Consider the following 24,239-nt stretch of genomic DNA (forward strand, 5'->3'; position numbering starts at 1 on the left):
GTAGATTCTATTTTTCCTCTGCCACTGCAATTGAGTCTCCACATTGCTTTCATTGCTCAATATTATGAAATATTGCTACTGCATTTGATCAAAAGAAAAGAAAAAAAGCACATACAACCTCAGTTAAAGTGGCTTATTATTTATTTATCCTTTGTAAGCTTGAGACTGGGATTGGTTGAGATGGAGCTCACAGAATTCGGTCACTTCTGGTTGAATCATTAGCTTCCCCGTGGTTGGGGGACCCCCAGGTACTGACGAGGGGGCAAGACTGGAACGCTGAAGCCATTGCCCCAATGCATTACGTGTCTGACATCTTAATGACACCCGAGGTCCCCATGAAAATTGCAGTATCTGTTCAGTCAAGCATTGTTGGACATGTTGTCATAAGTGTTTGTTGTGACAGGTCCGATTAGCACGATTGGCTACGTCGGGTACGACATAAGTTGTACATATATACAGATGTCACAGGCTGTGTGCACAACAACCAAAATCACACTGGTAGGAAAACACCCGTTAAAGGAAATAAAAACACGCATAAAACTGGAAATTTATTTTAAATTCATTCCCTCAAAAGTAACACGTACAGTCAAAATAAACCCAACTGAATGAATACCTCGGTGTATGCATAACTTGGTTTCATACATTTGTATTCTTTGGGTCTTTCGATATCTACGCGACTTTACCGAAAAACCCAAAGAATATGAATTCCTGCAGTCACGAAAGCTTTAAGTCAAGATTTCATACATTTGATTGGACATATCAAACCTAAGATGTTTATTATTTTCAGCAACGTAAATTACGCCTTTTTCTAAGCAATAAATAAAATATTTGGGTAGATTTTTTTTTCAAATGTACACATTTTACATAATTACTGTATGCAAAGGTTGACATCTTATATAGTGCTAGGATTATTGAACTGTTATTGTTTTAGATCGGCAGACAACCTAACAACATCTTTACTACGAACAAGCCTCTGTCTTGTTGTAAAACAATATAAAACACTGCAGTAATATTAAACAAAAATGCAAATGTACACATTTAGCCACCGAAAATAATTTCATGTAATGTTTTGATGCGATAAAAGTGCATAAATTGAAAAGATGGAAAAAAGTAAGGTGAGTGGTCTTTTTTGATTGTTTGTGGTATGTTAAAGAAATTGCAATGAAACTACTTTAGCTTTGTGAAATCATGTAAAGTTCATCACTTTGATGATAGATTGACCACTGTTATAAGCAGTACAAAACCAAGAAAAGCCACTAGACATTGAAACAATGTTTAAAGCATTAAATGCTTTGAATCAAGTTAACTGTACAAGCTTTGACTCATTCACATAATTCCAAATAACAAATGTATGCGTGTGTTCATTTCAAAGTCATGCCTTTAACATAACTTCTAAGGAAATATATATGCTCCTTGTCTTGCTTTTGCTTGGTGCCAGTAGATGTCCATTACTCACAATGTGGTCGGCTGTAGATCTGAAGAGCCTTAAATTCATTCCATACAGGACAAAATCCATGAATGCACTTCACAGGCCCCTCATCACTTCCCACTACATTTGCCACACCCCCTCACAATCTTCGTGTAAATTCGACCCTCCATATTAGGTCTTGTTTGGCCTCAAAAATAGCCGAGTCCTGGGACAACAGTCACAATGGTTTGCCAAACACTGCATTTCCTGATCAGCATATATAAATGTACAGCGAAATAAACGTCTCACTTTAGAGCTCTCTATACTTCCATGTAGCCTTAATAACACAATTGCCTTCTTGTGACCTATTAGACCACTGTGCTGACATTGTGATGTGTTTTCCGTTGTGGCTTCTTCTTGATAGTTAAATAAAAAAAACCCATAAAAAGAGTCGCTCACATTCATTTAAAAATCGAACACACATCTATTAATAAACTTCGCTCTCCTTCCAAGCTCGACGTGGAAACACATTTTCGACAAAAAACAAAAGTCACCACCGCATCAGGCAACTTATGTGGTGGATGCCTCACATGGGAAGGCCCTCTGCCCTGGGGCCTTGCAAGCTCGTCTCTGATTGGTAGACGACGGTGGCGGGCTCCTTGAGCTCTGATCCCGCACGCTCAAAGAGAGCGATGGTGCGGTCGTCTGGGCTCTTCTTGCGTGCCGTGTCGGGGCAGTTCTGCACAAAGATGACCCTGTTGTAGGCTTTGAGGCGGCGCCAGAGCTGCACGTACACTTTGCACTGCACGTACATGAAGACGAGGCCTCCCGTGAACCCAATGGCCACCACAATCAGCTTGGTCCAGAACGGCCATTCCAAGATGCCTGAAATAATGACAGCACACACCTTAACTAAATGACACAGATCAGCTTCTTTGGTTGATTGCTTGAGTGTAAATATCTCATCTGATTCACATTAATGAAACATTTACATTATTGTATCACTTGATGGCAGTCGACCCCAACACCCTGGCTGCCCATCCTGGCACACATCTCTCCGCCACCCATCCGGCGCAATGCTGCAACCCTCCGGGAAGTCTTGGGAATCGAGAAAAACAGTCGCCCCTTCACATTCATCAGGACCTTAATAACTTCCCTCGTCATCGCTTGAAGTCACGCAAGCCCTTTGGGACCCATGCGCTTAACCTGAAACAATGCGAATTCAACTCCGATGAAGCTTGGAAAGCTGAACGGAGGTCACATAAACTCACAAACAAACACCGTTTGAAAGACCCAACACAGAAGATCCCTGGTTTTCATCTTCCACAAAGCTCATGGTTCACCCTAAACTGCATCCGTGTAAACCATGACAGATGCGGATATCCTGATGCACAAATGGAATATTAAAAACTGTCCAGTGTGTGACTGTGGTCATCCGGAAACAGACCATACAATGTATAACACAAATACGAAGGAGACATCGCAGCGATGATACACTCCACTGCTCCTGCGCTGGTTGTCTGGGCTTGACCACCTGAATGTGAAATTGTAGTTGTTGCGCTGCATCTACATCAGCCGTACGATAGAATAAGAAGCGGATGACTGCTTCATTCTAAGACATGCGATAAGAGGATTTGCAAGCCACGTAATATTCGCATTGTCAAAGCTGCCAACTGAACAATGTGTATAATAAAAACAGTGCAGTCAAATAAAATAACTAATATGATCATTTCAATACACTCTATTTGAAAATGCATGAGCCGAATGAGTTTAATCTATTCTCATTGGCAATGAAGCCTTGGGTAAAAATCACTATGTATCAACAGTTGTTATGACTGTAACTCCTATATCAGTGTTATATCTGAAATATAGATGTTCTTGTCAAAAATCAAAAACAACGATGTTCTTCTTCTTGTTTCTTTCGGTAAAGTCACGTAGAAGGGAAGTAATAAAATAATAAAAATAAAACATAATAAAACAATTCTCACGACGTTTCGGCTACAACGCAAGCAGCGTTGTAAGCAAGCAGCCGTCTTCACCTGAAGACGGCTGCTTGCGTTGTAGCCGAAACGTCGTGAGAATTGTTTTATTATGTTTTATTTTTATTATTTTATTACTTCCCTTCTACGTGACTTTACCGAAAGAAACAAGAAGATGAATCCCTGCAGTCACGAAAGCTTTAAATCGAAATTTAACGATGTTCTTGTCAAAATTATGTTACATCATCGAGTTTGTCCCATTCACAGCAGACAATAACTTTCTGGAATTTCCTACAGGCGGTTTCACAATGGAACCTACGATACTGCCAAAGGAAGTAGCCGCTGGCCAATTTATCTGCCAAAATTTGAATAGAAAATATGTACCAGCAGCACCCCCCCCCTGCAAATGGCTGTTTTTTGTATATACTGTTTGCGTTTAGAGTAGCTTACGTCTAGAGAAGCTGGCTGTCATAGTTTGGTCAAATGTAATGTAATCGTTAAACCATAGACCAATGTATTTATTTTTAAATTCTAAAGTAGGAATGCTGATCCACTAAAGATAGATTATGCTGAAAATGAAACAAGTAACTCCATCACCAACAGTGACTGTTTTTCACATTTCATCTGCAGAATTATTCCCAAGTAGACTGGTTAAACAGGCTGGAATTCAGGTAGTCTGCCATTTCTCCCACACGACTCAATGTCTGGCAAAACTGGTCGAGACATCTATGATTACGACTCTCACCGTTCTCCTGCCCGTGCCGTATCTCCTCCGCTGTCCGATCGATGAGCACGTACAGTGACCACACCACACAGGTGATGGCGATAATGTGGAATGTGACGGAGCAGATTATTTTTCGCCGTTCACTCGTGGTCATCTGCAGTTTCTCCCACTGCAGGAGAAAGTACAGAATCCCATGAGCAGGTTGTCCAGATGCCCTGGTATACAGTGCATAGCATGGGAGAGGGGGGCTGAAGAATTAGCACCCCCTTAAAAAATGTACGGTCAAGTCAAAAAATGTAGGTACAAAAGTAAATGGGCATCGCAGCCTTTCTGCATATACATCGGGTCAGCAAGATTAGAACACATGCTATATTTATGTTTTACACTCTTAACTAGGTTTAATGCATACCTCGGAAAGCGTTATTCCAAGCAATAATCTAGGATTTTTGTAAGTTTGATCCAAGTTGAATATTTTGTAAGGCTTTGTGACGTTGATCTGCACAAGAGATGCCATTAACAGCGAATGTCTCGTCTGCGTTGACTGTGACAATCACAGCTGCATCCCATGATGGTCTTGCTGGAAGTGGTTCGCTACCCCTTGGCAAAGTGAGATACACTGCTGGGTTACAACTCACTTGAAGGGTTGGCACCTCCGAGGACATAATCAAGGGAAGATGAACATCCCATGATGACAGAATAGGGGAGAACTACATATAAATGTACTGCCTTGCGCAAGTGGATTATTATGCAAATGACAAAAACAAGGACTTTTATTGTCCCAGGAAAACTCATGTTTCTTAGGATGGCAACCTCAATAAGAGTATGATCCTGAGAAAACCAGGACAGGTGGCAAACCCTACTCACTTGGCTGGTCAGGCTGCTGTGGGAATTTAGGTCATGCCCATCAGCCTGGCTCACAAACTGGACTGAGCTGGTTTCTAAGCGTTTGTGGGAATGCAGTAATAATACGAGTCGTGTTACATCAGGCAGTGCAGCAGCATTAGAGTTCCCGTAGTTTTTTTACGTGCAATATTAAGCTGGCATATAATGAATGAACAAAGACAAATGCATAGAAGAAAGTGTTTAAACCAGTGGTTCGTAACCTGGTGTGCACGCACCCCCTGGGGATGCGAGACATGGCCATATTTTTTAGAAGGTAAATCATCGAAACGCAAAATAATCATGGGCACGTAAGTACAACTACTTTGTTTCAAACACATCTATTTATTTACATAAATGTTTTAACGATTGAGAACCAAAGGGGTACAAAGCTGCAGTGAAGGTTAAGAACCACTGGTTTAAACTATTACTGTATTTTTGCTCCATTTCCTCAAACTGGCGACCTCTGGACAATTCAGAGGTCGCCAGTTTGATGTCCCAGCGTGGCAGTTGAAATATCAGGCAGGGTTCTTAAATCCCCACCCCCCACCACCTTCTGTCCACCCAGAAGTATATAAATAAGTACACCACAGTCAATCGGCAGGTAGTGTGTGGTGGGGTAAAGTGTGGGTACTGCTACCTCTTCCAAAAAGTCTGTCCAGTGTGGAAGAGTAGGTGGAATAACCGATCGAGACTGTCCGTAGCTCCCCTAACAGCTCCTTCTAGTAGATTCTCTTCCTCCAGCAGTGGCCAGAGCAAGTAATTTCAGGGCTGCACATTCAACTTTCTCAGCTTTCTTGTTGGTTTCTATTCAGTGCTAAGGCTGCCGTTTTTATTTTCAGAAGGTTACAATATGTTGCAATAGAAGTCATTTTGATGGCTGTCAAGGTCACCTTCTTAGCAGTCTGCAAACAACCTGAAGCTGCATACATCAACTGGCGATCAGTGTAAAGCTTTGTGTGGCTACATTAGCTTGCGCACGGGGTACTTGTGATGTCAGCATCTCAAACAGATACTGTAGAGCAGGGTATAAGTAGACTTACGTAGCATTGTGGGATTGTAATGCCTTTTAATCCACTTCTTTTTACGTTTTATACTCTCATATCTTATCATTAATGCCAATTGTATTCTCGAACCCATTCTTTTTTGCACCACAAAATACTAAAATATATGTACTTTCAACTTATTTCGCACCGTACACCGACTTAAATATATAGTGCAGTATGCATTGCGTAGCTATATATTAATGTGTTGTAATGGCGAGGCCTATAGATAATGGCAATGTGATATTTACTTCTCATACAATCTAGAGTACTTATGTTATTAGGTTACGATTTAACCTTTGTTTGAATCCTGCTCATGAACTACAGCATGAATTTTGATGAATGACAGAGCTCTTTCAAAAGGTCTTGGTCTCATTAGAAATATAACTGCCCTTCGTGGCTCGTCTGACCTGATTTTTACTCCAAATGTCCAAACCTTTTGTAGAACGTGTAATGAGTTTTGTGCAATGAAACAGACATTGCATTATTGTGATTTCAGTTACATTCATGAAAAGTAAAAGTATACATAAAACCTTGATTTGAAGCTTTTGTGACTGCAGGAATCCACTCTTTGGTTCTTTCGGTAAAGTCACGTAGGTAGAAAATAAAATTAAAATAAATTACGACGTTTTGGGCACAACACAAGCGTCCGTCATCAGGTGGGAAAGCATAATCTGCTGCTGAGGCAGACTGTTTTAAAAGGTTTGAAATGGGTGTAGCCCAAGGGTCATAAAGAAGTAGCCGGGGCTAGTGATGTTAATTTGAGAAATTAGCATGTAACTGTAAGATAGGAAAGCGGCCTCCTATAGACGAGGACACGGAAGTGGCTATGTTAATGTGAGAGATTAGCATGATGTTAATGTGAGAAATTAGAGGGCACGGAAGTGGCTATGTTAATTTGAGAGATTAGCATGATGCTAATGTGAGAAATTAGCATGTAACTGTAGAAACGGAGGGTGAGCATGAGAGATCTAAGAGAGAGGTATAGAGAGACACAGAGAGTCGGAAATAACAGTTGACATAGGCAGGTAGGATGGAAACATCACAGTCAGTTAAGACTTTACCTGGTTAATAACATCTTTGCAATGATTGCTCAGTTTTTACCCATCCTCTCGGTTGAAGTTGTGTCTGTGTTTATATATCTGGATGGCTTCATGAAATCTCTGAAGGTAGCCGGTAGGTTTGCAGAGTACCTCCGTCTTGGAAAAATCGATTTCGTGTGAGCCCACATTGTTAAAACAATGATCGGCAACGGCAGAGGTATTGGTCCTACCGTGTTTCAGATCTGTGTACACGAACGCGGTCCGAGACATGTCGTTTAGTTTCCCCAATGTAACTACTGCCGCAGCCACAACTCAGTTTGTAGACACCAGGGTATTGCATGTCAGAAATCACATCCTTTACAGATGGGATAAAATCACGGATTTTGTGTACTGTGTTGAAACGAACCTGGATCTTGTGTTTGTTTAAGTTTTTGTAAATCTTTTTGGTAACCCGTACATAGCAGAGGTTACCAAAAAGATAGCTCTCTTTTTGAAGCAGCTGTTCCCAGGATATTAGAAGTTGCTTAATAATACATCCCTCAAGACAATGTCTTTAAATGCTGTTCTCCCCTCTTCAGGAATCGTGAGATATTTGTATTCCCATGATATGCCCTGGTTTGTATGTACCTTCAACGGTGCTAGCCCCACTGTTAACACGACATCTCTGAACGACTTTTAGTTGGCGACTTTCAGATATTTCATAGCTCACCAGGCTGCAAAGCTAACCTTCTGTATCATGCGTATTAAGGTACAGCGGAAAGTCATTACACTGGAGCTTCAGATTTGGTTGAACTTGAGGAGCGAAGAAAAGAAAAACTAATTAAGTTCATGCCAAGTGCAATGGCCAAAACCACAATGCTTGACAGAGGTGAATGTCAAGTAATGACGCGGATAAAGATCACTTGTGAAGTGGTTTTAGGTGGACTTTCCACTGAATATGAAGGTGAAAGGAATATGTATCATGTTCAATCATGCCCACTGAGCCATGTTTGTATGCACGTGTGCGCGCGTGCGTGGGGAACGGTAGCGGTGGTTAGGGCACCCTGCTAAGAACCTGACGATTGGAATAAAGATTTCCACTCATGGTCAACATCGGTGATGCATATCTCAACCGGTCCTGGGCCTCCCCTAAGTTAACTCAGCCTTTAATGAGTATCTGATGCAGTGTGTACAAAGCAGCAATGGGGAGACAAAGGTGGTCAGGTGTGATCCTGGCCAGACCACCCCATCATCTGTAGAGTGTTGGCCTTCAATAGGCACTCGCAAACACCACTTGCCCAATCAGTGTATGGCAATGTGTGTGTGTGCTTCTCAGACTTGCTTGGTATCCAGTACCGCAGTGGGTTATTGACAGTCAACACCGTGAAACCTTAGTTTGCGTGCATGTGAATATGCTCTCCATAATGCCATACCTGCATTGTTAGCAGGCACAATACGTTAGAAATTAATCGTTTTTAGACAAGAAGATTGAGGTATTTTTCAAAAGCATGATCGCCATTATATGAAGGTAAAATGTAACTTGTATTTGGAATGGATGTTTAGGTCATGACAAGGCCCAGAGTAGCATGTAATAAAAAATATAACATCGCTGTGTTATTAAATATACAATACTGTATTCTTATGTTTCGACAATCAACACATCTTATTTCTTAATGTTCACCATACCAGTCTTTAAGAAATACAGCCCTGTGTTAATCCACGAATTGATGAAGGCCTTCCTACACCGTGTCGGTAATGGGGGAGGCAGCCAGTGACTCAGTCTCCGTCCACCTGGTACATAGCGCAGCACCGGTAAACGCCACTGCACCAGCGTTTCACCCCCCCCAACCCCTCTGGTCCCTGAATGAGTTAACAAAGGCGGATCGCCCTCGTTGGGACCGAGCCGAAGCCAAGTGGCACACACCTTGCGCAGGGGCTTGAGTTTGCTCTCCATGATGAAGTCATACTTGCACAGCTCGCAGCAGCGAGTGTCCGAGCTCTTGATCCACTGCTGGAGGCAGCTCTGGTGCACGAAGCGTAGCGAGCCCGTGCAGTGGCACGGCGTGATGAGCACGTTCTCCTCCTCACCCTCGCAGTGGCAGATCCTGGCGCAACACGGGCACAGCAGCGAAATGTGAGTAGGTGGAGAGAAGACCCCCCCCCCCCCACCTCTGTTGGTGAAGAATAATTCAAGGCGGGAATGGCGCAATAACAAAGACAAATGTCCCCTGTATATACTTAACAGACTGTTGGGGTAATTTCTGTTAACGAGCACCTATGAGGGCCAGCACAGCTCACGGATGGGGAGGTGGGTGGCGACCAGCATCATTCCAGGCAAACCTGGTCTCCCCAGTTAAGATGTTTACACAACGTACTGTGGGTACGCATGTTGGACTGGGTCAACCTCGAAGAGGCCTGGGACCAATTCAAATATGCATCACCAATATTGGCCCTGGCCAGTAAGCAAGCTCAGGTCGCTGCGGTTACAGAGCAGTGCCACTAACCACTGACCGGCAGCCTCTTTGCAATGCTCAGCGCTTTTAAGAAAATTATTTTTAAAATTCTAATAATCAGCAGATGCTGCCGATGCAGTATACCCCACTATATGGCAGGGATTAGTCCCTCCCGGAAGTGATCCAGAAATCCATCATTTCAGGATCAGTTGTCCCACGGATTACGGGAGGAGTCACCAACCATGGGTAATCCGCTAATTTCAGAGACTTGAGGATTATTGGAGTATGATTAGCATTTTGCTGTATTGCAATCGATTCACCCCTGCAGTCACAAGAAGTGCTACAGTGCCAAACAATGTAAAAATAATTATTATAATTGTTATCCTGGATCACGACGAGTAATAAACTTACCAATGGGTTGAATGTTTCTATGCGAACTACTGATTAAGCTATACAATATCATATACGTCAATCCTGATTGCCTCAATGTCCTTGATATTGGAGCATGCCATCATTTTGCTCAATAGGCTATGGCTGTGTAGCTTTTGAATAGTATAATGAATTGTCAAATCATGGCCGTGCACATGTATACTGCATTCTCATCTGCGAATGGTATATAATGTAGGCACGCATTCTCAGTAACTCTAATTCTCATGTCACCTTTGTTATACAGGAATGTACTCCATGTGCAATAACAGAATACTCACCCCACCCAAAATTGTCACACAAAGCACACCGGTCGCTGCATAGGTAACAAAGTATATGTTTTGTGAATTGCACCAATTTTGATAAAAGTGAAGTGAGGATTGGGGAAAACCTGAACAAGGCGTTGCATTAAACTCAAGTGTCACAAGGTATGGCGAGCCTTGATTAATTTGTTCAAACTTTACAGTCTAGAAAGCACTGAGAATTATCGCACAGCATAGATATTTTATATTTTAATAGAAGGAATGGGAGCGGCTGCATTGGCTGCAGTATACAATAGCTCACTGTAGCACATTATAATGGGGGTGTGCGATATCAACGAGCAAATAGGGCAGTAGGCTTATGTTCATTTGCATTGCTAGCCGTGCACAACAAAGGAGTTGGCAAACACCATCTATAATGCTGTCAACGCTGTGTCTCACCTGCTCATAGTGCACGTTGTTAACACAGCCCTCAATAGACTTCAGCTAATAAAAGCAGTCATCAAAAATCAATACAGCAATGGAAATGTTTCAGCTGCATAATGGTTCCATTCTTATTCAGCATCATCATGAGTCAGTTATTCACTGTCTTTTAATGCCTAAGGATGGCTATCATAAGAACAAAAAAATTGAATGTCTCTAAAATGAAACAACTAAAAGCATTAGCGCTTAAACAACGCAGTTAAACTCTTCCTGTAGGTGACCATTTTATCCAGAATGTCTATCTGCGGTCCAAATAAATCTGTGAAAATTCCCATTATCTACGGCTTGATTCTTCTAATTCGCACAAGAGCAATTACCCAGAAGTGATTGTGGCAGGTGGTAAATTCATCCTATAACTGCATCCTTGTACAAGTATTGGGTTCCATGGGTAAGTGGGGTTTGATTTATCAATGGGTGTCACAGCCCTGACAGGGAGGCTGCAATGCAACCGACTGCAGTGGACAAATAGGGGCGATTAGGAGCACCTGGTTTTTATCTCATTAAAAAAGATTTCCAATTTCCTGTGGATGAGAGGATGCCTAGGCGCCTATGAACAATCACCTGGAATATGCCCCATTTGCAACGCATATGAGCTCAGCAATAGTGTTTGGATGGGCAGCCACCAGGCATAAAATGTGCAGGCTGGGGTCAGGCTACACGGTAAGCGGAGGACAGCGCAGTAAAATATGCTGTGTTGCCTACGTTCCCTGCCTTTAGCAACTCGCACTGACCAGCGCGGTGAAGTATGATCAAATACTTGACCTTTGGTACTGTTGTATCTATGAAAGCACCAGTTGAGGGACATTGACGCTATACCAATTCTTCATTTCTTAATATATTCAAAATATCACAGATAAACAGAGTTATTTTCACAGATTAAAAAAATTGCTCGTGAGGATGGCAATATGTTCAGGGCCGAAATGCGCATTCGCATTGTGGCCTGTCTTTGATTTTCATTGATGAAGGAGATGTGCACATCGGTGTTAATTTTCTGATTGGTCAATGGCTATACCAGTGTCTTCAACGAATGTCAAGGCCAGGAGAGGTGCAATGTTCGACAACTGTTATCTGTGAGTTTAATTATGAGTAAACAGAAACACCACACCACTTGAAAACTGATAGAAGAGAAGCTTCACTGTATCAACTCCACAAGCCAATGATAATCCATTCGATGGAATAAGCGTGGCAATAAATACATAGAGCACGCGCGATTGAAAACGCAGCAGTGACAATTGATTTTCACTTGATGTTCACTCCAAAGGATGTGCTCTCACCAGTGCCACTGTGCCAGCCACACATCGCCTCATGGCAGAACGTACACGCTACACGGTGTCCCGTACACGTATTCTGGTGGGAGTCATGTATTCTCGTGGGTATTTGTTTCTGCAAGATTCCCTCCAATGCAGATATGCATGGCGTCCAACACAAGCGACGGCAAAGCGTTGGGCGATGGGCGAAAACATCTCTTCACTGCCGTGTACTCACGCAGTGAAACAGCCATGAGCTCCTCCCCTGCTGCATCTCAGGTGGCATGCACTCACCTCAAAGTCCAAGGTCCACTGCTTTCAGCACACTTCTGAGCCCCAGTGATGATGCATGTTTGTGTGTGTGTTGAGCTAGCCTCAGGGAATTACAGAAGCTTGCTTGAAGAAAGGCCATTGTATGCCAGCATCATGGTGACGGTTTGGCTGTGCTTTACCAGACCATTGCTACAAATTATTTAAGTTAAGCAATCAAACAAAGTTCTCTTTTGGGAATTATGTCAAGGCTGACTAATTTCATCAGAACATACCATAACCTGAGTCTACAAAGTAATTAAATGAATAAATGCATGAACAGGTGAATTCGTTTTGACGATTTAGCCAGGGAATTTTGAGCAGGCATTTAAATAGCTTTGGGGAGTATGCCCACCGCTGAAAGAATTTGCTCAAAGTCAGCTCCTATATTCCTGCAGCCATCTGCTCCTTTTTTTAAGGCATTGCCAAAGTATCCCCATTTGCTATAGGCGGGACATCTCAGGATGTTTAAGACCCGTGCCATTGTTTTCGATGCTGTATATGTTACCACTGACCCCATAATGCTACTTTTAAATTAACCCATGACATTTGGTCAAAATTGTGAACTGATTTTTTTTTTTATATAACCATTGCTTAGGTTTATGTAACGAAAAAGATCGAAAATCCAAATGGTTTCTGACCTGGATAAATAAATGTATCAATCATTAGGGGTGGCAAGGTCAACATTCAGAGAACACCTCTCTGTGAAAGCCTCCATTGGCAAAGGCTTCATGACTAAGACACCGTCACTTTGACACTTTCATCAAGACACGTTTAAAGGAAGCTTCAAACAGCCCTCGTATATATAAGCCGACACTATAACACTGAAGCATGAACAATATATTACGTTTGTTAACTTTTTTTGAATGAATTAACAAAGATTCGGTCGTATAAACTGGTCGCCATCATGCCTCCACCCCGAGGCTTAACAGTTAGAAATCCATCTCAAGCATTTGTGGTTCTGCCGGGAATAAAAAGTCTGAGAGCATGCCATCACGTAGGAAGGACGTGGGTCTATCTGGCTCTTTGCTTGAAGGTTAGCTTACTGTATTTTCATTAATGTCAAAAGGATATCATAGGAAGCTAAAGTTCCCCCCAAGACAGCCTTCATGTCAACAAGGTCCATGCAATATAATGGGAACAAGTTCTATTTGAGATCATGTAATAGCTACATGAATAAATAATAAATAGAACAGACGCACAGGTGAATGAACTGTTAGATAAAACCCGACAGGTGGATTGACAGCTGAACTGATAAGGAAGCTGTGTGGGCAGACATGAAGACTGACGGATGAAGATAAATAAATGCCCGGGACAGTACGGTTGACAAATGGATAGACATAGATATGAAACAATAATAGATGGACGGAAGGAACAGATAAATGGATGGACCATAGAAAGATGACGAATATAGAGAAGCGTGAATGGGTATTGATGGACATGCAAATTGGGAGAAAAAAAACTACAAAAAAACATTGAGAGATAAGGATGCATGCAGGGTTGCATTAATGCATGGATGCTATCAGCACAAGTATATACAGGCAGTCCACAAACATTCCAGACATGCACTCCAAATTATTCTCACAGACTAATTTATTGTGGCCTGCAATATTAGGCATTATTGATTATTACTCTGCGGTGAATACTGAAATGCTGACTCAATTTAATCTTGTTTTTCTGAACCTCTTCCTACAAAATCTCGTCATTGTCTTTTCCTCCTAATTTTATCATCATTGTCTCAGAGTGGCTGAGAACTTCAGCTTTGTATGTGATTTCACAGCTATTTACTGCAATCACGATACTTGCAAACCTGTAAGCCTCTGAACTCTGGATGGATCCAATATTTTCAGGCTTAAGTGATACACGCCACTCACGTTCATCAAGGTACACATTTTTTTTTAAACAAAGCATTTGCCGATTTAAAATGTGGGGTCATGGCATTCTGTAAAACACTCATGAGAAACAAGGAAGGAAATTAACAAGACGTTTGCTTTGGATAAAGCGTGTCAGTCAAATTGCCTCGAGTCTTGCCTGGGAAACGTGGCTTTGCTTTAAAAGTCAACCCTCGACTTCATGACGTGGGGATGATAATAATAGTCTTAATCGATATCGTGTATTTTTCTTTTGGTGGCAACGAAAGTTTTCCGTACATGCAAATCGGTGCAAAATGTTCCCAGCTCAAATGTTTACTATCACTGCTTTGTTATTTCGCACTTACGATTAGCACGGTTGGCTACGTATGGTGCAAATAAGTTAAATATACATACATTTAATAAATTCAACATGTTCAAACTGAACTGTATAAATAATCATCTGCTGTGGTGAGAATATTTGTAGAATTTTTTATAAAAGAATAAACATTGTGTTTCAATCACAGTTGTAAGTCATAGCTATATTTGACTGATAATTATTTCAGGTTAGTCTACGCACAACTGTTTAAGCAAAATGATATGTTTTAATGCCAAGCCCAAGTCAGCAGAGAAAATGATGAGCTGCATTGGAGCAGGCTTAAACTTGGGCACTGCTCATCAAAAGCTACACTGGCTGTCTTATCCACTTTCTAATACAGCATGTCCCGTGACATTGGTTTCAAGAACGGGCCCTACTGTTATTCGTGGCGTGGTTGAGTGAAGGCCACTTTAATTTTTGACAATGTCGCATGCATAAAAAGTAAAACTTGATTCAAAGTCAAAGTGTCTCCCTGGCGTTGTGGCACACAGCTCGTCTTCAGTGGCAGCTGTAAACTAATGACGCACATTCCACATGACTGTGGCAGATGCCAGTCTCTCCATATGACAAAGTAAGGTATTTATTTTGCCGAAATCTAACTATTCTTAATTAATTATTATGATTTTGCATAGTAAGCTGATTTCAACATCTTGTAGTTATACATTCCAAGTTGGCCACCCAAATAGTACGACGATTATGATATCTCTTTATTTGAGTGCCACATGAGAAATGAAGCTTAGAATGTCACTGCATTGACAAATGCAAGAAGCCATACAAGGCAAAGCTAGGGATTGTGAATAACAAGCCACAGGAAATGTAGCAGACACAGGAGGAGCCACAGTTCTGTTACATGCAAGAGGTCAAGCAAAGGTTTTCTGAGAAAATAAATTCATATATCTTGGCAGGGAAACCTGTTTGGATTGTTTCCAGATTTTCTGTAGCCATTTAATGGAAAGACTAATAAAAAACACTGGCTTACGGGCAAAAAAAACTCCTAGGCTGTATTATAGATTCCTGTCACCACGGATGTACATGTTTACATGTAACTGTTCTGAGCATCCTGGGCAAAGCATAGGGCCCCATTGATAAGTATGTCCCTGCATTTCTCACAAGCGTGGTCCCAATTACTCTCAGATCCGTGGAGGTTTTATTAACAAAGGGTGGCTTGGGTGACTGGCCAGCATAAGGCAGTGCTTTTCAACTTTACTCTTCGCTTTGCTTCTTATTAACTAAATCTAATATAAGCCTTAGTGAAGTGTTGTTGGGCAATCTTTTTCTGTGGCAAACATTGTGAATCTGCACTCGTAACTGCACCCATTTCCTGATCAGTATCCGCTAGGCATGTCACGATTCACCCCCATCGTGATCCGATTGTCAGAATGTGGATTTGCGATTTGATTCAAAAAGCCATTCTCTTTCTTTGCCATTGTGCTGCAAGTAGAATACACCGTGGCCGCAAAGTGCATGTGAAACACTATTCATGAAAAGTATATACGAATGGACATTATTCCAAATATATTCTTAGATATATTGGACACATGTATCATGAGTGTGATAAGAATATTCGATTCATGCATTAATGTACCTTTATATGCCACTGCTTTTTACATGGGAGGGGAGGGTTTTTATAAATGTATGAGCAGGTGGAAGATATCGCACACATTTGCATGGGTCAACTTGGTAAAAATTTAAGAGGACTATAAAACATGAAAAACTTAGTAACCTCTTCCTTCGTGTTTATGTCTATTCATATAAAGGCCATAACCGACTGCAAAACATGAAACTATGGGAAAATACTACAGAGTGTCAAGTTTGATAACCTCGCAGTTTATTGACAGAACTTGGATACATTATGCACATAAACCTGTCCAGTGGAACAGCGAACAATAGTTTTTAAATGTCAAAACCAAAAAAATGCGTGATGGATCATCGTGTTCAGGTTTCCCTACAAATCCTTTGGACCGAGGCGAAATGACTACACGCATTTACAGTGCGTCACCATCTCACACAGGATGTTTTTTGAGAACAGGAGAGGATGAGCCAAAAACACTCGTGGCTTTTTTCTCTCCAACCCCCCAAAACTTGTGAACAATAACAATCACTTCACGTCGACACCCAGCGCGGCCGTAAAATATCCCGATTCTCAGCTGTTCTTTCCCTTCCGAGTCTACTGGCAAAGGCTCCTTGTGTATGTGAGCCCGGAAGACCTAATGGCTTACAAATCCTGAGAAAAACTCCTGACCTGCACAGATCTCCAGAGCTGGCAGTGGAGGACTTCCTCCTGATGCTCGGTTGAAACGAGTGACCACTTGTCAAGGAGTTGCCGCTCGACACGTCGTAATGCTCGGAGACCTTGGCAGCAACAGCTTTTCTCTGCTTCCTCCTTTGCACCCCCATCGCAGGCGTTTCTTCATAAACATCATCGTCACTGCTGCGTTTCCCTTCATATTCACTGCCATTGTCGTCTTCGCTATCGTCGTCATCATCATCATCACTGCTGTTGCTGCTACGCCGGATGTTTTTTGGAGTGATCTGTAATTGTTTAGCCTCACTGCCGCGTGGCTGAGTAACACACCCTATCTTTGCGTCTCGGTACGTTGCCCTATTTGCCGCAGCATTTAAAGCCGTGTTCGCGCAGTCATCTTCGACACCGTGAGATTCTGACGACTCCGAGTCCAAGCTCTCTAGCGTCAGCATTGAGGACTGCTTACGCAAGGTGGCAGCCGGCTTCACTTGGATTGGTTCCACGTGCGTGATGCGTTGATGCGAGTTGGCTCTGCTTGCGTGAAACAGGCTGCTCGACCCACTGCGGGTGCCTGCCGAGACGGGCGACGCCCCGGCCACCGGACGTTTGATGACGGGCCGCACGGGGGTTTCCCGAATGACCACGCTCGTCTGTGTGCCACGCTCCGAGGACGTTCCGCTGCCCCGCTGAGAGCTCGGCCGTTTCCTCCGCGTCTCTCTGGACGACCTCTTCGGCTCGTGATCGCAGGAGGACGACGTTGAGGAGTCGCAGAAACCCCCGACGGCCGCCCGCTGCCGATCTGCTTTCTGCCGTTTGTCCCCTTTTGCAATTTGTGGCAATGCGCTTTGCCCGGAGGATTTGCGTACCTGTGGCTTTTTGTCCTTTTCCTCTGACTTCTTTTGGCGAGAACGCTTTGATGTTTCTAAAGCGTTGCCATTTGCACACAGTGAGGTTTCTGAGATGAATGCAGGAGACTGCTTGCGGGTGTCACTGCGACACTCCGATGTCGTTTTAGAACTGCTTCTAACATTTACCATCTCAACACTCTCCTTTTGCTTCTTTTTTGAAGCTTTTGGTTTTTGCATCACAGCGTTCGCTGGGAAAATGGCCTGAGACTGCATGACTTTTCCTGCATATAAACCCACTTCATCTGCACACGATCACACATGGAGCAGGAGAAGAAGATGGAGGGGAAAAAAAAGATAGGAGAACAAAAAAATAAGAAAGTTAAAAAAGAAAGAAAAGTAATGGAGAATAATGACTAGGGACAATAGAAATCCATTCCATTCTACACAAAATGAAACAATGTTTTGCCAAATGTTATTGCTAACTCAGAGATGATAATTTTCACAACTGTCGGTAGGAATTGTCTTAAAGTAAAATGATAAAGGTGCAAGACGACTAATGCTTGGTCATGCCAATTTGGTGAAAGAACCTCCACTAAAGGACGCTCTAGAGGGCTCATGTAGAGGGTATTTGGCCTCTTCCATATGTGCCAGACGTCTCAGAAGATGTGGTAATGCCCACATATTACACTACTACATGCGACTTCTGATCGCCTATTCCAAGCTGCTAAGTGGAGTTACATTTTTTACGCAACAATGTTGCAGTATTGTCAGTACAGCATTTTCAATTACGCAATGGTGTACAGGTATGGACGATAAAATATTAGATGTTGTCAAAACTTACGTAGCTTTTTTCTATTTCAGTTTGTAACCTAAAAAAATGCAGCTATTTAACAAACAACCATTTTGGGCAATAAAATTATTTACTGAATGTTAAAAAGTAAGATATTAAAGGACCGAGCAAAAGATGTGCGGAAGATTTCAAACAAATACAAAAAAAGGCTCAGAGTTTTCAATGTCAATCCACAGATGATTGAAATTCTGTAAATGTAAGACGCTGTTTATTTCAGATTTCCATTAGTGCTGTTGGCAGCAGCGATACATTATTTATGTAAGGTGCATGCAAAGCTGTACAGTTGGAACAGCAAATGACAATGCGGTCTTCAGCGATAGAGAGAAGCGCTTGTTGTGAAATCGAGAAAGCTAAAAACTGAAGGGAAAAATAATTGGATAAAGACGGCAGGCAGGCAGCACGGTGAAATGGAAGACAACCGCGCATCAATATGCAAATGAGCGCTCACTGGAGACAGCTACCCCGCGCTAATTTAAGGAGACAGGGTGAAGCGCCTAAGGATTTCTTCTAAATTTTCCACATATCGGGTGTGGTCAGCAGAGATTATTTATAATTATCAGAGGTTGGCTTCGGCGCAAGACCACTTGCATTACAGTCAAAATGCATTGGCAAGGTCTGCAGTAGGAAAATTGTAAAAGTCCACAGCAAGTACATGTTTTCCCAAAATGAGATTGCAGATTCAGTGGTGGTGAGAGAATGGACATTCATCGATAACTGTCTTTTTCGTCTTGTTTTATTTTGAATGAACATTAAAAACGAGTTAAAGACATGTATAACCTATTTTAAAACACCTGTTGATCCATGAGAATAATTAAATACCACCTGCAATCCTCTTCCAGTGTTGAAATTTTAATGCTTGCCATTCTTAGGTGGTCCTTAATACATTTATACACTGAATAAGGAAATTAAGGTAGAAAATAAGTGTTGGGAATGACATTGCCTTCAAGTGTCCTTGCCAGTATTTTCTGTTAGGTCTACCTCCAAGTGATCGGCCGTGCTTTGAGTTTCACCACCACATATCAACCCACTATTTATCGCCATCGAGAAGGCACCTTCCACTTTCAATGAGGCAACGGCAAGTCACGATGTGTCGTCACATTTTTACTCCACCAGTCCATTTGCACTTTAGAACAAATGTAATCATCATCCGTCGTAAGCAAACCACTGCAGGATGAATATTTCACCAAGACGCTGCCATCGCTTACAATCCTGTGATGTGAAAAACACACCTGCACTGGGCTGGATTATACAAACCACCTCGCACCAGAACCAATGCCGACCAAGGGAATACGAGAATATCAACTGTTCTCCTTCTTTCCCCTGAGCCTAACCCTAAGAGCTCGATTTATATTTATCTGGTGTTGGCATTAATATTCAATCACTTTCTTCGGGTCCCGTGAAATATTATTAAATACAAATGCTCCAGTACTTATTTCATCGGGTATGAAAATCCATAAATTGACACAAACCATTCAGCAGCTAATATTGAAACTTTTTTTTAGCATTACGCATATTAATTCAGGTCTCCACAGTATGTCTTTAGGTATTACTAATGCAGAATTCAAATGCACCGATTACTACTGCTTAATGTCCATTAAATTCCTCTAAAACCAGTACATGTGTAGAACATTTATATCTCAGTAAATGGCATGCAACCCCTTTTTAAAATGACTCGGACAATAACTTTGAACTGTACTTAACATTTAATTACCTCCAACATCTGCGCTCTGAGCCACAAATAATTCGAAGGGTGAATGTTGGGGCTTTTTATAATAATATAAATTATAAAAAAAAAGGAACATAATATGCAGCTGTGTAAATACACCGCTGGATAGTCTCCTGAAAGCCTTTCAGTCATGGCAGTTGTTTGACCATATTTCACCACGTTGGTCAGTACAGGTTGATGACGGCGTCCGGGATGGGTACATGTATCACTCACCACTGATGTTGGCCATTGCCATATATCGCGCTCAGGATTCCAGATTCATGGTATACTAACCACTGTGCCACCACTCCATATGACAAGTAGATTGGTACAGATTCATGGCGCCTGACATTTATTTTACTTAAAACAGCTCAATTAAAGTGCCGTGAGGTGCAAGTCGTGACTTAAAGCATTCATATTGAGTGTGTCAACTTACTACTTAATCGTAAGGAGGTTTCTAAATGTTAGCCAACGTTATGAATAACATGGGATGCAGTTAAAATGTAATGTAGTGAAATGCTGTGTGATAAAATCACCTACTTTTGCAAAGCCGGTGTAAAAAAAGGCATGTGGGTACACAACAGCTACTTTCAAAGCCTAGGCTTCGCTGTTTATACTGTTGCCTTACAACGCGAGTTATCCATTCAGCTGCTAAATATACTCCAATCATTGGCATCGTCTACTAAATCAAGGGACTATGCAGTATTCACGGTTCAGGTTTGCTGCTGCCAGTAATTATACATCCATCACGATGGGCCTCTTGTGAGATGTAAATTAGGTCATGAATTCCTTTTAATTATTATATTTCCTTGTACACTTTCCCAGTAGGGCATCCCAATGTGCCCTTGCTAACATAACCCCTGGGCAAATATATAAATGGTGGATTCCACGCATAAATGTTGGCCGATAGCACTTTTCTTGTGAGGCTATGTAACACCAGGGGAAATTTTGTTAGCCGCATGCATAATGTACTATTTGGCACATTCAAATTAAAACACTGTTATTTAATTTGCTCGTGTCACATGCTGGTATGTGAGATCTGAAAAGACCTCTCCCCAAAGATTATATGCCTGTATCACTAATGCTGGCTCTAATAGGCAAGCAAGGCCATAAGTAATGCATCACCGTAGGGCAAAATTGCATCCAAATCTGGCTCCAAGAATGCATCAGTATGAATAAATTCATACCAACAGCCTGTTTCAATTGCAGGTAAAATGCTCCACAGGTCCATACATGCATGTATTGGCAGACTTATCATAAATCAAAAATAATAATTGCTCCCAGGCATGCCAACATTAATATACAATTATCCAAGAAACTTTTGGGTGGCTTTGTTAACAAACAACTGGCTACAACTCAATAATCAAAACAGGGCACTTTAAATGCAAAAAGCGACTGCATTCAGATCTCATAAAAATCATTTGAAAGGGTACCCTCCACAATGGCAGCTGTCCCTGCGTAGCACCGGGTGACTCAACACATGACCTGCAAGCAGGAATTAGTCTGCCATTAGGGGGGTGATGATTCCTATGCATAATCCCAACTGAGTGACTTTTTTGTAACTTTTCCAATGTTGGATTTACCACAATGTTGTTTCCCTGGGTGTGTGAACAGACCCATTGGCTCACCTGCAGATGTCCTGGTTGGAAGGGCTGACAGATGCGCGAGAGGCACTGCGTGGGACAGTCAGCGACGTGGGGCTGCTCGCCTGTCAAATCAAAGCATTTACGCAAAAATAATTAGAGGCAACCTGCAGCGGCCATGTCCTTTGGACTCCCCAGATATGCTGGGACTGCAGGGGTAAATTTCATTTTCACCACACTCAAGCATTTTCCTTCATTATTTTGCACGCGGGTTTGTTTCCACATAGCTGTTGTCACGCTGGGTTAGAAATGGGTATATTTTAGTGGCAAGCAGTCTGAATGTACACTTGGGATTAGGGAAAGATGTACTCTTAAATCCGGTGATGAATGCATCTCAGTGATTGTGCCATTTTAGACAAACTTTAGAAATGGTATTTCATCTGTTTGCATGGCATCAGCCCCAATTCGCGTTGGCACTCCCCAGGCTACTGATGCACTACGTAATATTTTGCCTTGCTGAATACATGGAAGCTATTCCTCGCAAAACAAAATGGGCCAAAAACCACAACATCAATTGGGCGGAATCACTTTTGCAGGATTTCCTTCATTAGCAATGAATGCAAAAGTGTTTAAACAAACTCTGCACAAATTGGGCCCACACACATGTTATGTTATAAGTTTCCTGTGACAAGTTGAAAAAGAACTGGTAAGATTACAGCTGTCTGAAACATCTTGAAAGTCTTATCTTGAGTTAAGACTGAATAGAGTGAAAGATTGTAAAAACGAATAAGCAACAAATATAACACAAGAGTAAGCATTATAACTCTGCCATGTGCTTTTAGGTTATGGCACGTGTTATTGCTGCACCTACTGTACGGCTGCAGTTGCAGGTGCTAGTCACAGGGCAGCCATGCACCTCGGCACGATGTCTGAGCTTTTGCTCCATGCGCCGGGAGCTTCTTCAAATCAGTTCCTGATGTTTTTACTGCCGAAATCAGCTCCCGAAGATGATCCCGGCACACGGAGCGAAACGTCAGACATCATGCAGAAGGACGCATGGCACAACCCGAAAACGCATCGGAGCGCTGCAAGAACACAACTGTGAAAAAACGCCTACAAGGTTCGAAACGGAGAGCATTGTTTGTATCTATGTAAGTTTGATTATATCAAAACGAAAGTGCAGGTTTTCCCAGCAAATCAAAATTAAGAACGCATTCAATATTATTTTAGCATATAAAAAGCAGCGTGACCTTAAACGCTCACACGAGAATTATTGCACATCCCCTCTCTTGGGTTCCGACAATTATTTTTGAGCGACACAAAAAAAAGCGTGACTGTCAACAGAACTTTGGCAGTGAGTGCTCGACACAGGCCAGGCATGCGCACAGCAGTGACGCATACTGGTGTGCAGATGTGTATTTTTATTCTACTTTCATATCCTTGTAAAAAAACAAGAAGACAATTAGATGCTGCACCTACTGTACTGCTGCAGTTGCAGGTGCTAGTCACAGGGCAGCCATGCACCTCGTGCAGAAATGTGACCTCCCTGGAAGATATGCACTGTGTTTCGTATTTTTAGAATGACACTCATGTGCGTGCCTGCTAAGTGTCCCCTTATTTATTTATAAGAGTCATACTGGGAATGCGACTATCCCTAAATGAAAGCATTCCTTATTTATTTAGTTTGTCTATATTTCCATGATCACTGTAAACTGCAAATAGCAGGCTTAAATTACATGGAAATGGGCCCAAATTTCTCATTCCAAAAATGTATAAAATTACTTTGTTGGTTCTGTATATGCATATGTGCGAGTACACGCATGCATGAATAGTATGTATATAAAATAAATGCAATATTGCAAGTCAATTCCAACTTCTCACTTGTGTTAGCGACTCACTGCATGAGTTTTGCACCCATTATATTATACTTATTGTTATTATTACTTGCGCTAAAACCAAGGCAAGTGATATCTGCAAATGACATGTAGCCAATATACACAGGAAAGCATTTGTTTAAATTGGTGATGGGAACTTTCCCAAAACGGCATCGTGTACAATGCACCAACTATTCCCTCCAAACCCATGTTTAAATGTTTACATTTTGCTCAGTGGAAGTCCATTACACGATGACTAAAAACGGAAATCGGCTTGCTTACGTGGCAATTTGAACACAGTGAACACTTCCAATGTCTGCTCATGTGGTTCACAGTTCACATGCTGTGCATAGTGCAATACAAGCGCTGATAAATAGCCATACGGTAGGGGCACAGAAGGCAACCAAAAACGTATTATACACGATATAGCAGCCTGGTACGTAGAAAACACCAGCCTGGTGGTGCAGTGGTGGTACAGCGTGTGGGTTAAAATAAAAAAAAGTTGAGAGTTCAGATCCTGGTTGGGGTCAACTCGGTCATTCATCTCTTTCAGGGTCAACAAAGTGAGTGCGAAGTTTTGGGTTGTGGAGAATAAAGAATTTCCACCACTGGCTAAGGGCTGTAAACATGAGTTGAATTGAGCACCGGTTGAGCACTGCCTCATTCTCAATT

At 42.0% G+C, this 24,239-nt stretch overlaps 1 protein-coding gene across 3 annotated transcripts in view; it reads right to left on the reverse strand.

Annotated features, from left to right (window-relative positions):
• Positions 1–535: 535 nt before the first annotated feature.
• Positions 536–24,239, reverse strand: part of LOC133350643 (E3 ubiquitin-protein ligase MARCHF1-like) — a 171,835-nt gene continuing 148,131 nt past the window's right edge. For 2 of the 3 annotated variants that reach the window (XM_061565235.1, XM_061565236.1), the window contains 4 exons: positions 21,739–21,818; positions 8,980–9,160; positions 4,133–4,280; positions 536–2,293 (listed from right to left, as the gene is read on the reverse strand). In XM_061565235.1, coding sequence (XP_061421219.1) covers positions 1,995–2,293; positions 4,133–4,280; positions 8,980–9,160; positions 21,739–21,818 — 708 coding nt within the window. In that variant the 3' untranslated portion in view covers positions 536–1,994. Of the gene's footprint in view, positions 2,294–4,132; positions 4,281–8,979; positions 9,161–16,704; positions 17,858–21,738; positions 21,819–24,239 lie in introns of all 3 variants that reach the window. The other variant, XM_061565233.1, reaches the window with a different exon arrangement.

Source organism: Lethenteron reissneri, chromosome 34 (assembly GCF_015708825.2).
Source record: "Lethenteron reissneri isolate LAM-NWPU_2019-01 chromosome 34, ASM1570882v1, whole genome shotgun sequence".
Lineage (NCBI taxonomy): Eukaryota > Metazoa > Chordata > Hyperoartia > Petromyzontiformes > Petromyzontidae > Lethenteron > Lethenteron reissneri.